This window comes from Mesocricetus auratus, unplaced genomic scaffold (genome assembly GCF_017639785.1).
Source record: "Mesocricetus auratus isolate SY011 unplaced genomic scaffold, BCM_Maur_2.0 Super-Scaffold_100007, whole genome shotgun sequence".
Taxonomy (NCBI): domain Eukaryota; kingdom Metazoa; phylum Chordata; class Mammalia; order Rodentia; family Cricetidae; genus Mesocricetus; species Mesocricetus auratus.
Window position 1 is genome coordinate 33,962,635 of NW_024429191.1, and position 16,454 is coordinate 33,979,088.

Sequence of the window (16,454 nt, forward strand, 5' to 3'; positions counted from 1 at the left end):
AATTTTTTGATATAAGATGCTAGACCCAGAGCCTTGACAAATGCTGCCCTAATGTCCTACAGCTGAGCTACATCTCCAGCCATGCGCTGCTTTATTTTTCATATTTATATCTGAATAAAACATGTATTAAGCTTGTGCTTTGGCGGCTGAAGAGATGGATCCATGGTTGAAAATACTGGCTGCACTTCTGGGAAATCCAGGTTTGATTCCCAGCACCTACATGGTGGCCCACAACCATCTGTAACTCCAGTTTGAGGTTATCTGACTCCATATTTGCAGGCAAAACACACATATGGAGTAAAAATAAAATACATCTTTATTTTAAAAAACTGCTTTTAACAAAATACACCATTCATTTGGTTTTGTAATTTTTATGAAAGATTATCATTTGCTTTAGACTCCATTGGATTTTGACTAAAATCATGAGAAAGATAACAGTAAGTTATTTTTTACAAGGCAGGGGAAGAAAAATCCCTTTAGCTTGATCAGATTGCAATCAGAATGACAATAGAATCCTAGAAGTATGCCTTTTTGGAGAGGAAATGATGGATGTGGGTTTTTTGGGGGGGTATTTGTTTCCACTTTCACTTGCCTTTCTTTAAACTGTGTTCAGTCATAGAGAAAAGTGAAGTGTTTTGTTATTTTCCTCTTCATTTGAGTGCCTTGGATATAATTACTTCATGTTAGCTAGTTGATGGGCAGTTTTCCAGCATTATTGTACTTTAGTGCTGAATAAAGAAGCCTTCACAGTTTTTTACTTTCTGTGATTTACACTATCCACTAATACAAACTTTTAGGTGAAATTAAAGAATTCTGGTTTTGAAAAATATGAAAGCAACCCTTACTCTGTCACCTTGACCAATTATTAAGTCTCTACCAAGGTTTCTATCTCAAGTGTGTTTTATGGATGTTTTAAGCATCTAATACCTGAGAATTCTTTGCACCTGTCACAAAAAAAAAAAAAAGATTACTAATACCAAGTATTTGGTAACATGGACCCTGGGGAAAAAGGGAGACCTGTGGATATAAAGGCAGGCAGGGAAGCCATAACCTAAGACTAGCCTCTGGTTAGTAAGAATACTGTTGTCCTCCCAGGATCCTGCTGGTTGTGATCAAGGATAGGGAGCTACATGGTCCTGCGAAAGCTGGAGAAGGGAAGGCATTGCCAGCCCATACTTCCTTACTCCAGTTAGAGTGCTGTCAGCCAAGCAGATCACCAAAGACTAACTCAAGCAAAATTTATAGAGCATTTGTGGAAATTGAGGGAACACTTTCATCTTTACATAATGTTCTCAGTAACTGGCACTTGTCATGACAAGATTCTCTCGGCCCTCCCTCTTGTTTGTTTTCTTTTATATTTGGTTTTGTTTTTGGGGGAAGGTTGCATGGAGAGAAGTGGGATTTAAAGTAGACAAAGAAAGGAAAGGTGGAAAGATTTTAAATAAACATGATATTCAAACATTGCTGTGGTTGATGGAGAACAAGAAGTGAATAGAGACTAAGGTAGGGGGTATACAAGGGGGGTGGAGTCAGCTCTTCTGGGTGTAGCCAGTGAGGGTCAGGGCTAGTTCTCCCACTCTTGCGACCCTAGGTCTCATCTGCCACAGGTAGTAATGGGTGAGGGAGTGAAGGCATCTTTCTCTCATCCATGCTACCACATGGTAGACTCGCAGGGAGAGGGTGTCAGCTCTCCAGCTCTCCCACCCTCAGGGTTGGCTCACCTTCAACCCAACCACAGGGTCAACTGTAGTTTGCTGCCCTTGGGAATGGAACTCTTTACACTCTCAGTGACAATGTAACTTGACTTCTTAGAGAAGATGAGAAGTTCCTCATACAGCTATATAGAACAAGTGTGTGATAGTGCTGTCTCACTCCTCAGTGGATAGCCGCAAGAAGTGAAGTCAGGAACCAAAGGATACCTGCATGCTGTTTTTTGCTGTTTTTGCAAATAGCTAAGATTAGGGGTCAGCCTGGGGCCCATTAATAGGTAAAAGGATGGTATATAATGTTCAAGGTTATTAAACCATAACAGAGGTCAAATTCTAACACTTAGCCAAAGTGGATGGAAGTGGAAGACGTTACACTAAAGTAGTCCAGCCTGACGCACAAAAACAAGTGTGGCATATTCTCTCTTCTATGGCAGCTAAAGCAGTATTCACCTGAAAGCAGGGTCAAGATTACTAGAGGCTAGGAAAGGTATGAGGGAGAGTGCAAAAATGGAAGATATGATAATGCGTGTTACCTGAATGCATAGAATATCCTGATATCCATAAGTATGTGAAGTTAATATCTATTGAGTATTGTTTTAACAAGCCCAGTGGAGTGGCACATAACATGTCATCCCAGCACTTGGGAGGTCGAGGCAGGAAGGTAACTGAGAGTTCAATCCCAACCTGTGAAGCAAAATCCTGTGTCAAAACAGCAAAAGGAAGGTGGGGAGAAAAGCAAGACAGGAAAGAGAAGTGAAGGAAAGGAGAAAGGGCAAAGAAAAGCAACCTCTTTGGCTGGGCTGCAGCTCAGCTGTGGTAAGGCTGTGTGAGGCCAGGCAGTCTGATGACGTAGTGCACGTTTTCACACATCCTGCTAGCCTACCATTTCCTTTTGGTTATTCCCAATGACTTCATTTTATCACTTGGGGAATCTAGCAGGTGATTTTAAAATGAGTATGAACCTGATAAAGTGTTTATCCCTTAAGATGTGTTGGTATAAACATTTTAATGAAGAAAAAGGAAATGATGGGTTTGTTTGTTTCTACAGTGTTCAAAGAATTGCTCAGTAGGACTGAACAAGAGAAATCTGGTGTTCCTCATATTCCCAAAATTGCTGAAAAAAAAAGTAATCGCCATTCAATCCAAGATGTCCCAGGAGATATCGAACAAATACCACAGGAGAAAGGAAATAAGAAAATTAAAGCAAATACCGTTTCAGGTGGAAGAAACAAAATCAGAAAAATTTTGGATAAAACACGATTTAGTATCTTGCCTCCAAAGCTATTTAGGTAGGTAATACCAATCTATTGTGTTGGATTGTCATGTTGACTGAAGTTTTTATTGTAGGGATAAGAGATCTGAGTCCTGTTTGAAGATTTTATGATGTATAAAGCAAATAATACATGAGTAAAATCTAAAACTCTCCCCATTATCTCTGTGCATTTATCACTGTCTAGTAGCTTTTGGTGTTGTGAATTTTAGAAAAGATTGTTTCATGTTGTGTATTTTTATGTTTTGGGTCCAGTTTCAATCACTGGATCTATACTTTTGGACATGTTAAATTTTGGAGTTCATCCATTGCTAGTAATTTTTTGGTTTTTAAATAACATTTTTTCCTGTTGGCATTACTTATTCTCTCCTGGGTTCTATTGGTGAAGTTTTTGATATTTGGGTTTTTTGAGACCGTCATTCTATGTGTATATCATGTGCTGGCAGGAGTTCAAGAACAGGTAGCCATCCAATCTTGCAGAACTAGTAAACTCTGATTCCAGATATTCTCTGTTACCTGTCTGAAAAAAAATATGTAGAGGGATTAAGGAAGATAGCTGATGCTAACCACGGGTTCCCTACACACATGGACACCCCATCATATGCACACAAATCTTACCAGGAAATATTCTTCCTGAGTTCTTATTTCTACCCAGAAAAATGTCTCTTTTAATTTGTCACTTACTGGAGACTGAAATGTGTTGACTTTGCTCTGTTTTCACTCTAGAGCTCAGTGCTAGTTCATTTCTAATCACTGTTTTCATTAAGGTGTAAATTACAAAAACCATAGCTTTAAAATAGCAAAAACATTTAATATTGCACAAACCACAAACATGGAGACCAGTGGAGACTTGGTAAAGACACTGTTAGAGGGGTAACCCACACTAAAGAGGTTAGGAAGAATTTGAGAGGACTAGAAGTTACTGTAAAAAGGGGGAAAAAAAATCTAGGAGCCAGAAAGCAGAAAAAACTTCACATAGAGAGTTCTTTAACAGTTAATGTCTTGGGTTTTATTTCCAGAAGCCCTGGTGGATTGGACAGTACATTGCTGTGACTAGTGGCATGATTGTGTCATATATCATCTAAAATCAGAGAATGTTATAATTGTGACTCATTAAAGGCCCTTTCTAAGCAGCTGAACCAGTGGCATGCAGGCATGCATGTTCTTCGGAGAGTGAAGTAGGTTACTAGATGTAGATTCCAGTTCATAACAGGAGACAGAAGTTGCTGTCACCAGAAACAGTTAGTTGAGCATTTCCCCACATGATAACTTTGTAACAAAGGAAGAAAAATCTACTAGAAACAGGTTTGTTTAAATTCAGATATATTTTTATTTAGTTTTTCATTTATTAGTATTTGGAGTTTTTTGCTTTGTGTCACAAGAAGCTGTTAGCTAAATACAAACATAAATAAAAATGGGCTATGTATCTCTTGTATTCATGCAGTAGAGTAAAATGTCAGTCATTTCAGTCACTGAAATCCTAAAAGATAGAGTCTGAGACCAGTTTTGTGAGAACTAGTTTCTCGTTTTTAATCTGTCTTACAAGCTATTCTGTATTTTTGAGACCATGTATTATTTTGACACTCAAATCATTTAAAGTGAATTTGAATAAATTTTTCTAGCAGTTTTTGGGAAACCTTCCCCATGCAAGGCAAGTGTTCTGCCATTGAACCATAGCACTAGTTCTTGGCTGTTTTTGAAGCAGGATCTCACCATGTAGGGTATTCATTCTGTAGTCCTGCCTAGTTTCAAACTCTTCAGCCCTCTTGCCTCTTCTTCCCAAGTGCTAGAAGTACAGGTATGCACCACCACATCCAGCAAGTTACTTTTTTTTTTTCACAAGTGTGCAGTATAGCTAGATGTAGGGACATATGCTACAAGTCTAGCATTCAGAAACTCAGCCAAAGAAGATCTGGCCCACCCAAAGTCTGTTCCCAGTGATGTACTTCCTCCAGCAAGGCAGCAGTTTCTAAGACTCACTAACCAGTAACACCAACTAAGGGACCAAGTGTTCGAATATTTGAGCCTATAGGGGACATATTCATTCAAACCATTACAGAGTTTTACCCTTTCTAAAGAACTCATAAAAATCATTTATGGAAGAAAACATCACTGTAATGTCAGTAGATAATAGACAGAGAATGTGAGTTCAAATGGTCCATATAGATGTTTATCCAAAGATGCAACACCCTTTCCATAGAACTTGTTGTTGATGAGGATGATGATGCCCTGCTGTTTTGCCCATGCTGGCCTCAAACTCCTGTAGTCAAGTAATCCTCACAAGAGCTATAAGTACACTAAAAGTACAAGTACAAGAGAGCGGTTAGCCAAGTGGTATGTTAGACACAAATGTCCAGGTATCTGTTTTGGGTTTATTTTGTTTTTTATAAACTACAAATAAGTTTTTACTCTTTCTTCCTTTATCTTCCAAATTTCCTACTTTAAATATTTGGATTCTTTTAATTGAAATTAAAAATTAAGTAATTTTGCCAGGTGGTGTACACCTTGAATCCCAGCACTAGAGACAGAGGCAGGCAGATCTCTGAGTTAGAGGCTAGCCTAGTCTACAGAGTGAATTCCAGGACAGCCAGGGCTACACAGAGAAAGCCTGTCTCAAAAAAAAAAAAAAAGAAAGAAAGATTATGATTTTAATTCTGTAATTTCTGATTATCTCTTGTGTGCCCAGGACTCCTTAGGATAGGTATGGAAGGCAGACTCCACTTTTCCCCCACATAGCCCAGAGGGGCTGTGACGTATCTGTGGGATCAAGAAGGAAAGGATGTAAAAAAAGAAGCATCTACTTTGGATAAAAGCAGATAACCCTTAAATTCCAAGCAATTACATACTTTTAAAATGGAAAATTGTTCTTAAAAAATCAAAATGAAAATAAGTTATTGGTCTGAGTGATTGATCTGAGGAACATCTGTAAAGTATGAGATAAAAGTACACTTTATTAACCTGAGAATATTTGAGTGTTCAGGAAATCAGATCCCCCCTTTTTTTTTTTCATCACTCAACTTTTATTCTGTATCTCCCTAGAAACACACTGCTTTGTTTTTGCGTCAAGAACTATTTTTCTCTTCAAGTGTCAGTGTATTTTTTGTTTGCTTTTAATTTTGGGGTTATTTTTCATGTGCACATTCGTGCTGTTTTGGGACCTCTTTGGTTTCATAATGAAACTAATTACTTTTATTATAAATAAATGTAGTGTCAGGGAACTAATTATTGAGGAATTTTTCAAATGTCTTGTTTCTGTTACTGCATCACCTCTCAGGAGACTGTTTTGGTAAGACATGGCATAATTACTTCTCAAATAGGCTTTATCAGTTCAACTTTAAGCATGTATTTTTTTTGCCAGTTGTTTCATTCCTGTCATAGCTTGAATTGTGCATGACAGAGTGTTCATGTCTACATGCTCACACCCTATATACCATGAGTTTATAGCCTGCTTTCCATGAGTATAGCTAGATAGTGTTGAATCTGCTAATTATTAAAGATAGTGTTATAGTTGTTGATTATTAAAAAAGAAGAATTAATATTAAGAACTTCTAATATTCTGTGAACTTTGTCTCTTTAGTGAATTCCCTTTAACAAAAAATTCTGACTTAGGGCTGGGGACATGGCTTAACTGGCAGATTACTTGCCCAGCATCTGAAAGGTTGTGGGTTTGAACCCAGATACCACATAAGCCAGATATGATGTTGCAATCATGGAATACCAACACTTTGGAGGCGGAGGCAGGAGGATCAGGCATTCAAGGTCATTCTCACTACTAGAATGTTGAAAGTCAACCAAGCCTACATGAGACTCTGTATCAAAAATAATCCTAATTTTAGTTGTGTTGTAATTTCTTCTGCTTTGTTAGTGAGAGTTGATCACCTCCTTAAAGGTTTGTTTCCTTGGATTCAGTTACCTTACCTTATGAATCCAAAAATTGGTGGGTTTGTTTTCAGAAATCATAGAAAGTATTGTTTAGACATCCATCTTTATACTTTTTATGATGTAAATACTCAACAGCATTTCTTTTCTCCTCTTGGCTAATCTTAAAATGTTTTTTCGTGACAGCCAGCAGTGCAAACCAAGTTGTAGAGAGCTAGTTTAGGGTAAGCACATATGACTCACCAGATAAAACCTGTCTTCTCCCAAAAGTAGATTGATGTTTCTCCCTGGTAGTAAATACCATTGTTTGTGTAAGTTTTACTGTTGTGCCTTTACTTCTCATTGTCAATCAAAATTTTCCTCCTCCCTAGCTTTGAATTGCTCTCATTTTAATTTGTTGAAAGTACTTGACTCTCTTCATAAAAACAGGAATGCCATTTTCCTCCACTTAGCTGACTTAGTCCTTATAGTAGTCTGTCAACCAATGGCTAGGTAGAGAAAGGAATTTACCTGAGACAACTAGCAAATTAACAGTCTGTCTGCCATCACAATTTGTTCCTCCCATGCCACACCTTCATGCCTCCCTGCCTATGCAGCTCTCCCTTGTCCTTGCTGTCTTCCTTTTCTTGCTATTAACAGTCTGCTACTCTCCATCTTGTTTTATTTCATAATCTGCCTAAATCTTAATTTTGCTTTAATATATTCTATATATTCCCACATCACTCATTTTTTACCATGATAATAGGTAAGTGTTCTGTGATCCTCTCTATAGCAAGTACAAAACAAGAGGCTATGCTGAGTAAAATTTACATGGGAACAGAGACTAAAGACCATATTTCAACATAAGTCAACTTAGGGAGAGAACTCTTATTTTGGTCATTGATTATGATGGAAATCTTTTCCATTGTGATCTTAAGCTCTGTAGAATAGTTTTACTTTATAATTAAACTAATATTTGGGAAGTACACAGTTTAACTGACAGTGTTTATGTTTTTCCTTCCAGTGATTTAGAGTTTCTAACAGTTCTAAGTAATTTAAGAGAAGAGTTTCTTGTTGCCGTAGGTAATGGCTTTTTAGTTAATACGTGTTTTTGAAACCTTAAAAGAGAACTTACTCTTACTCACTTAAATCACCTTTGATTATCATGTGTTTGAGGAGACACTTCCCATGGTATGGCTATATATAGCTCAGTAAATATATTTGAAATATGAGACTGCAAATGTCTTTTTTATTATTATTATTTTACATACCAATCTCAGTTCCCTCTCCTTCCCCATCCCATCCTCCATTCCCTCCTCAGAGAAGATAAGCCTGCCACCGCCACCCCCCTCTCCCGCCATAGGGAGTCAACCAGACTGTCCCATCACCACATTGAGGCAGGACCAATCTCCTTCCTTCATCCCCCTCACCTCCCACCCCCTGGTCTAGCCATGTCTAGACTGAGCAAGGTATCTCTCCTAGGAAATGGGATCCCAAAAGCCAAAAACTGGCAAATTTCAAGTAGTCCCTAAACATTCAGAGTTTCTCTACCAAAACAAGAGGAAGCAAATTCAACATTTTTATGATAATAGAATTACTTCCACTTTATATTCCGTTTTAATGTAGTTTTCAAAAAAACATTTCATTGCTGTTTCTCCATTATAATTACTCTTTTTGGTTGCTGAAATGTTTTAATCTTAGCTGGTTAAGTCATCACACTGAATTGACTTTGTTGTTATGGCTTTGTACCTAGGAATGCAAATTGTTTGCTATGTGCCTTCTAATACTTGAAAGTGAGGTATGTCTTTCTTTTGAAGTGATGGAGGCCTGAGCCAATCACAAGATGACAGCATTGTGGGAACCAGACACTGTAGGCACAGTCTGGCTATTATGCCAATCCCTGGAACACTCTCATCAAGCAGCCCAGACCTCTTGCAGCCCACCACTAGCATGTTGGACTTTTCCAATCCTTCAGGTAATGCTTCCATGTGACATCATATGGCCAGATTTGTACCTAATAAACAATTAACTTGAGTCTTGTGCAACAAATACTGCATTTGTCTGCAGATTTTACCTCTGGTTTTTTAGTTCATGTCAAAAGCCAGGGAATGTTGTCTTTTTACAAAAGCATATTACTTATCTCTAAATTGAAAGTTAGTAATAAAAGAACCTCAGTGGTATTTTTCAGAAATTGATATGATGGAATGAAAATAAATGGATATAAAATTTCTTTATATCTCAGCACCTAAGCTAAAGTTTTTTGGGGGACATGTATTTTGGTTTCATCAAGAATTATTATCAGAGTGTAGTATTGTTTTCACTACTAATGAAAATATCAAGTTAGTTTCTATATGAATTGGTGTCAATGTCCAGAGGTATAAAATGTCACATAAGTGTATGATCTAAAATTTCATTTTAAAGAACTGATTATATACCATACATCACTTTTCAAGAAAAGAAAAAATGAAAAATTGAATATGTAATTGAAACCAAGGGAGAAACAGGAGAAATGATCCCTCAGAGTGTTTCTGATTCAGCTTAAGTTTTCAGTTTTAGTTCACAAAGGGAGCTCAGTCATATATTTCAGTGCCAATAAGAAAAAGTAAAGTTTGTGTTTACGTAAAGCAACTTACATAATAAACCCTTCAACATAACAATGCATTTACTGAAGGTTGTACTGTACATTATTTCTTGTGATTTTTTTATAACCTAATAACTGCCGAGGTTTAACAAAAACAGACTAGTGAAAGTAGTTGTGTACATTGTTTCCTTCCATTCCCAACTTATGATAGAGTTACTGCACTCAGCAAACTGGTGTTACACATCCTTTTTTCATTAAGGCTGTCAAGACTGTAGAACAGAGATTTTAGTGAATCATTGCTTTGCTTTGAAAGTTCTAGCAGGTCCTGTATTAGTGAGTGTTGTATCAGGAGATAAATTAGAAATAAATACAAAACTGGCTGCCAGCATATAAAATTAAGTATTTGCTTTCAGAAAAGGTGAGCACTGAGGTGTCACAGACAGAAGAGCAGGATGGCCTCGGTTCTGTAACATGAAAGAAATGCCTGCACTAGGCTGAGGACGAGTTTCAGGAATGAACTTCTTTCTAGTCACCTGTTCTGACAACGTGTTACTTCATCATTTCTTGAAAGAGGCATGCACTTAAAGACTCTGCCTCCGTGTGTTTTGCCACCTATAGGTTCTCTGCACATCCAGTGAGCTGTTCTTACTCTGATGTGTTAGCTCTCTAGTGCTCAAGCCCAGGTCCTCATACTATCATCATCACTTTCAGCACATTTTAATGACTTCTCACGTTCATCATGTGGTAGAATCAAAATCTGTTTCTCTTTGTGTGTGTGTGTTCTACAGTGCTATTTCTTACACTCCACAGAAGATTCACAAATAAAAGATTTTTACACTCCCAGAGAACAATCTAAATATTCATGGGGTTTTTTGAAAGCAGATATTTAGAAAATGCATATAATTTTTTGAGTTTGCTGATTCATATGGCTATATTGCTGTCCTAAACATTTATACTAGGGATGAAGACAACCAGCATATTGCCTCAGAAAGTTAAGATACTTGTGCCAAGTCTGACAGCCAGAGTTTTGTCCCTGGAATCCACATGGAAGGAGAGAACTGATTCCTGTATGTTATCCTCTGACCTCCTCATACCTGTGTACACACAAAAATAAATGAATAAATAGATAAATGAGTAAATAATTAGAAAGTGGTGCTGACGTAATAAAGAGGGACTTGAGGGGAAGAAGAAGGAGAAGTGGAAAAAGGAGGTAGGCAATATTCCACCTGTAGAACTGAGAGTCAGCCCTGAGGAGCAAGTACTTCTCAAATTGCTCTCCGATTGGTTTCTCCATTCTCTCCTTGAAAACATCTTGAAAGGACTCTGAGATGCTTTTTTAAATCTGCTTAGAAAAGTATTGCAACTGAGACTGCAGCATGTGTGCATGTCTGTGATATTTCACTTTTGAGACCCCAAAATGTACAGCTTTGTGAAAGACTTATCTAGTGATATAGTATTTGTATTTTTGTTGGGAAAAGTTATTACCAGTTTCAAATTCAGCTCCTTACATTTAACAGCAATACTGAAACTTAGTAGGTGCACATACTTGATTGCAGTGACTGTGTGTCATTAGCCAGCATTTATTGATGTTTGTCAGTCAAGCTCAGCTATGTTGTGTCTGTATGTATAAAGTCCTTACTGGATCAAAATCGCAGTGCAAGCAAAGCTACAGAACTACTGAATAGTTTGATTTTATTACTGACTCTTTATAATTTCGCTTTATTTTTGCTGCCTACAGCTGTTGGTTTTTACTGTAAGTATCTTAGCATTCTTTTGTCTTTTGTGTATAGTTTATTTTCAAAAAGACCATATGATAGAGAACTCAGTGAAGTAGGAAGCAGAGTTCTCTTTCCACTGAAGAGGTAGTACTTGCTCGTTGATGTGAATCCTCTTATTTTCTGACTATGTATGTTTTTGTCTTCATATAGAGCCAGAATATACATGCCACTTCACAACTTGTGAAAAGTATTTTGAAATATTGTGTGTGTTTGTGTGTCTGTCTGTTTGTCTGTCTTGGTGGACATGTGTCCTGGAATACTTGTGGAAGTACTTTTTCATCTAACATAAGGTCAAACTTAAAAGAATTTAGAGTATGGAGCTGGGAATGCAGCTTAGATAGAATGCTTGCTTAGCATGTAGAAGGCCTGAATTAAGTCTGTGCAGCTTCCATAGCTGTCATAATGGCACAGGCTTATAATCCTAACACTTAGGTGGTGCATCAGAAGTTCAAGGTCATCCTCAGCTACATGGCAAGTTTGAGACCACCTTGCACTATATGAGACCCATCTTAAAAAAAAATCAGCATGACTAAATGAAATTTGAATCCGATTCCCCCTCCCCCAAGTTTACATAAAGAACTCTTTCTGGTTACTTTTTCATTTAGTATCTGAAATCCTATTTATCTGTTGTAGTCAACATAGTTTTTCTTGCATTTAAAGCCTTTTGCTGCTTTTAGTTATAAACAAAGATTCTCACTTTTTTAATGGAAATATTAGAGAAAGGGTAAGTACAGGTATCTTTACCTCTCAGGTTTAGCAATGATTCATTTACTTAGATCTTTTCACAAATTTTGTTGAATGTAAAATATGTTGCTGACCGATCCCTTAGATTTAATGGTACATACTTGCACTGGTCATTTTATTTAACAAAGCCCTTAAATATTTGTGTATCTTAATGTAATGTTGTAACAACATTTTTTAGAGATGGTAAAATTCTTTTAACTAGTCCCCAGTCCCCAATCATAGGGTTTGTGTCTTTGCTAAGTATTTGTGTTCATGGATTCCCACCTGTTTTATATTTGCATTGTTTTGTGGAAATTTTTGTCTCATTGTATAAGTGCCTTAAAGTAAAATGCTCATTATTTCTTGATATGAGTAGGATAAGTTTGGCAACTCTTGACCTTTTCTAGTCTCCCATGACCTTTGATGTGTGTGTTAGGGCATGCCTTGGTTTTTGTGAGCTGTCCTACTTGTTACTGTCTTTCCTTGAACCACTTTCTTGAACCACTATTAGTGAATTTCTTGAGATCAGAGACTACCTTTCTTCTTTAACAGTCTATTTTCATCACTTGGAACACTGTAGATACACGGGTTCAGGAAAAAAAAAAAGAATGAAAAAGTAAACTTTATTTTCTTTATGATCCTTCTAAATACCTGAAAAATTATTCCTTCTTTAGTGTGATCTCAAGGTCAGTATATCCTTGAAAGGTTTTATTTTTAAAACAGTTTCTCTGTGTAGCCCTGGCTGTCCTGGAACTTGCTAGATGTAAAGAGAAACCTTTTCCTTGCCAGCAGCTTTGGTTTATCACCCGCCAGTCACCTGGGCTCTGCCGCGTTGTAGTCCCCAAATAACACACAAGACGCTGTATTAATTATGAAGCTGTTGGCCTTGCTTGTTTCTTATTGGCTAGCTCTGACTTAAGTATTTATCCCATAATTGTTAATCTAAGTATTTCTTTACCGGAGAGAAGTTTCCAGGCTTCTTGTCCCTATCGCGGTTACATCTTGACTCCCTGTGTTTCTCCTACCCAGAGTCCTCCTCGACTCTTAGTCCCACCTATCTTACTTCCATATTGGCCAACAGTGCTTTATTGACATATACACAGGACTTCCCCCATCAGCTAGGTAAGCCAGGCTGCCCCCCACTAAGATCTCTGCTTCCCAATTGCAAGGATGAAAGGCATGAGCCACCACACCCAGCTCCTTAAAAGTACTTATTTATTTTTACTCATACTGAATCAAAGATACCACTCTAGAGACTGTAGCAGTGTTCAGCAGTTTCAAGCACTGACTGCTCTTTCAGAGGATCCAGAGTCAGTTCCATGGGATTCAACAGAACTACTCAAATGTGGTGCTCATCTATACAGGTTATTAACACACACACAAATAATCTTTAAAAATAAATTAAGTTAGCACTCCAGAAGTGTGTTTCTAGCTTTAAAAATCCAGATATCCGGAATTTCTGTTTGTTTAATTTGTCTAATTTGGTTTCTTAAAAATAAATCTGGGGGGCTGAAGAGATGGTTCAGAGGTTAAGAGCACTGACTGCTCTTCTAGAGGTCCTGAGTTCAGTTCCCAGCAAACACATGGTGGCGCATAACCATCTATAATGAGATCTGGTGCCATTTTCTGGTGTGTAGGCATATATGCCGGAAGAACACTGTCTACAAAATAAATATTTTTTTAAAAAAGAATGTAATAAAAATTAAAATCTGAGGACTAATGAGATAGCTCAGCAGGTAAGGGTACACTTGCCACTAAGCCTGTCCACGTGATGTGGACAGATTTTGTCCTGCTTTCCATATGAGTGCTATGGCATGTGTTTGTCCTCTCCACCCATATACCTGTCACACAAAACAAACAAATCAGGTATATATAAATAAAATATGAATCTCTAGATGAGTAAATATCATATGCTTCCAAGGTCTTTTAAAGCATGGCTTTCTGGGACTGCAATGATCACTTAATGGCAAAACTCTTGCCCAGCATATAAAAAAGTCCTGGGTTTGGTTCTCAGTACCACCACCCCCAAAAGAAGCACTTTTCTTTCAATGGAATTTTTTGTGTGGATGCATTTTTGCTTCATGACTAGAATTTGATGTGATTATAACATTTTTCCTTTTTTATTCTTTTGAGCTCATATTTACTGTTCCTCTAATTCTATATCATGCCTACATCTGTCATGACCCAAATACTATGTTTAGCCCTGTATGTGATTCTTCATCTTGCAGTGTGTTTGTAAATAACGAACATACAGTGATTCTAAAACAAAGGTTATACTCTTGCTGGTGCCAATGAGGAGATACTGTTTTCTTCTGATTTCATTGTTTTCCAGGTTGGTTTTGATTACATTGACAGATTCATCAGGGTTTTAGTTGTGATGCCTTTGGATAATTCTATTTACAGATTTCTTCTAGCACCTTTTATTTTCTTTTTATACTTGACTTTTTGTTATGTGGCTACAGAACAATGTTGTCTTTCCCCTAAGGAACAAATGGCTTTAGAAAGTACAGCTTTTTAGCCTTGTTCAAGATACAAAACTCTGTGTTCCTTCCCAAGAACAGAGTGAAATTCTGCAAATCCCCACCCTGTCTGTGGATATATTTCCCCTAAAGATGGTAATAATAAATGATATTTTGTCATTCCCTCAAGATAAGTAAGAATCTCTTGCTGAGGTTATTTCCAAAGCCCTAACAAAGAAACCCACTCCTGGAACTTAGGGCCCAGTTCATGAAGAGTGCAGGTACAAACAAGTATGGTTCGGTTCTTTTTTTTTTTTTTTTTTTTTTTAAGAAAATGTACTGTGAAACCCCTTCACTCACTTTCCTTCTGACAACACACTTCCATTTGCAGACAGGAATTTCCAGCACTAGGGCAGAGAAGCATAACTTATTTGGGTGGATTATAAAACTGTCCAACCTTAAGTTATATAAGTTCAAGAATAATGGTGCTATTAGCTACAACTTAGACACTCACTTGCAAGAAATCTGAGCAAGAAGTATTAATGACTCAGATCTTTAGATATGTCAAAGAAAGACAGCTTGTTACCTCTTTCTAGAGCAGAGACTACTGAGTACATAAACTTGACCAAGAGCTTCCAGCAGCTATCGAGTAGAATCACATCCATATATATTCAGTTGAACTTTTTAGTCCTGGGAGCAGACTTCTTTCTGTATTCTCATTTTTATGGTACAATGGCGTGGGCATATTTTATTCTGTAGAATTGTTTCTTGCTGTGCTTGTTCCATTATTCTCATCTTCCCTTTTGAAACTGGTTCCTTTTTTCAACTAATGATGCATATAGTACTTAGAAAGACAATGCTGAACAAACAGTATAAAGCAACTGCCATCATCACTAGTCACAACAATAAATATTCAGATTTATAAATACAACTTATTTTCCTATGGAAGCTTAGCGTTTATGTTGTCGTGTCACTGTTCATTTTTACTGTCTACCATTGCAGTAAGCATTGTTCTAGAGATGTGAGCACTTCCTTTAGAAGAAAAGCAAGACAGAGGAAGGAAATGTTTACACATGCATATCATGTGAACATAGAATTTATTTGCTAGTAGCAGAATCACAGAACAAAGATTGAGTTGTTTAACCATATGAACATTTAAGCACTTTCCTCTTAAACAAGAAAGTAAATATAATATGAAACTGATAAAATGGGCTACAGAGGAGATGACTCAGTAGGTGAAGTATTTTTTGTACAAACAAGAGGACCTGAGTTTTAATACCTAGCATTCATGTTTTAAAAAAAAAAATGAGTGCTACAATGCACACCAACCATCTCAGGGCTGGAGAAGTAGCAAGTAGGAGGGTCTCAGGGACTCTCACTGGCTAATCAATCTGGCATAATCAGGGAACTCCAGGTTCAGTGAAAGACCCTGTCTTAAAAGACAGGAAGAGAACCATTTTAGAAGATAACCTAATGTTAACCTCTGGCTCTACCTGCACACTCACAAACTCACACATCAACAAAATAAAAAATTACACAACCACCACCACCCCAAAAAAAGAGAAAAGCAATAAAAGCTAGGAAAATGCTTGCTACTTTATAGTGGAGTAAGTATTGGTGTCTTAATGTGAGGCAGTAGGAAGAAACACAGGGAGTGCCAAAAAGTATTAGAAGCTAGATGTGGTGTACACCTTTAAAACCCTAGTACTTGGGAGGTAGAGGCAGGAGGACCTCTGTGAGTTGAAAGGCAGCCTGGTCTACATGGAAAGCTCCAGAACTAACAGTACTACATAAAGAGACTCTTTCTCAAAGGCAAAAAAAAAAAAAAAAAAAAAGATATCCTTAAAGACCTAGAAAATACACATACCTGTTCAAAGGCTTTTGAGAGTTGCCACTGAAGTACTGGTCAGATTCCTTAAAAAGCTAACATTTTATCTACTGATGGGGGTGGGGGTTGCTGCTCTCTATCATATCCTCTATCGTGATAGGAAATGGTAATCCCATGATGTTTGACTCCAAGAAGATCCAGTGCATCTAGGTTCCAGTAACACCTGCATTTGTGTTTACATATACACA

At 37.4% G+C, this 16,454-nt stretch overlaps 1 protein-coding gene across 19 annotated transcripts in view; it reads left to right on the plus strand.

Moving 5' to 3' along the window:
- Rapgef6 (Rap guanine nucleotide exchange factor 6) overlaps window positions 1-16,454 on the plus strand; it is a 177,889-nt gene that overhangs the window by 122,663 nt on the left and 38,772 nt on the right. For 9 of the 19 annotated variants that reach the window (XM_013111593.3, XM_013111579.3, XM_013111587.3 and 6 more), the window contains 4 exons: window positions 2,758-2,998; window positions 6,254-6,265; window positions 8,655-8,812; window positions 11,157-11,171. In XM_013111593.3, the coding sequence (XP_012967047.2) occupies window positions 2,758-2,998; window positions 6,254-6,265; window positions 8,655-8,812; window positions 11,157-11,171 (426 nt within the window). Of the gene's footprint in view, window positions 1-2,757; window positions 2,999-6,253; window positions 6,266-8,654; window positions 8,845-11,156; window positions 11,172-16,454 lie in introns of those variants that run through there. The other 10 variants (XM_013111594.3, XM_005067759.4, XM_005067763.4 and 7 more) reach the window with 4 other exon arrangements.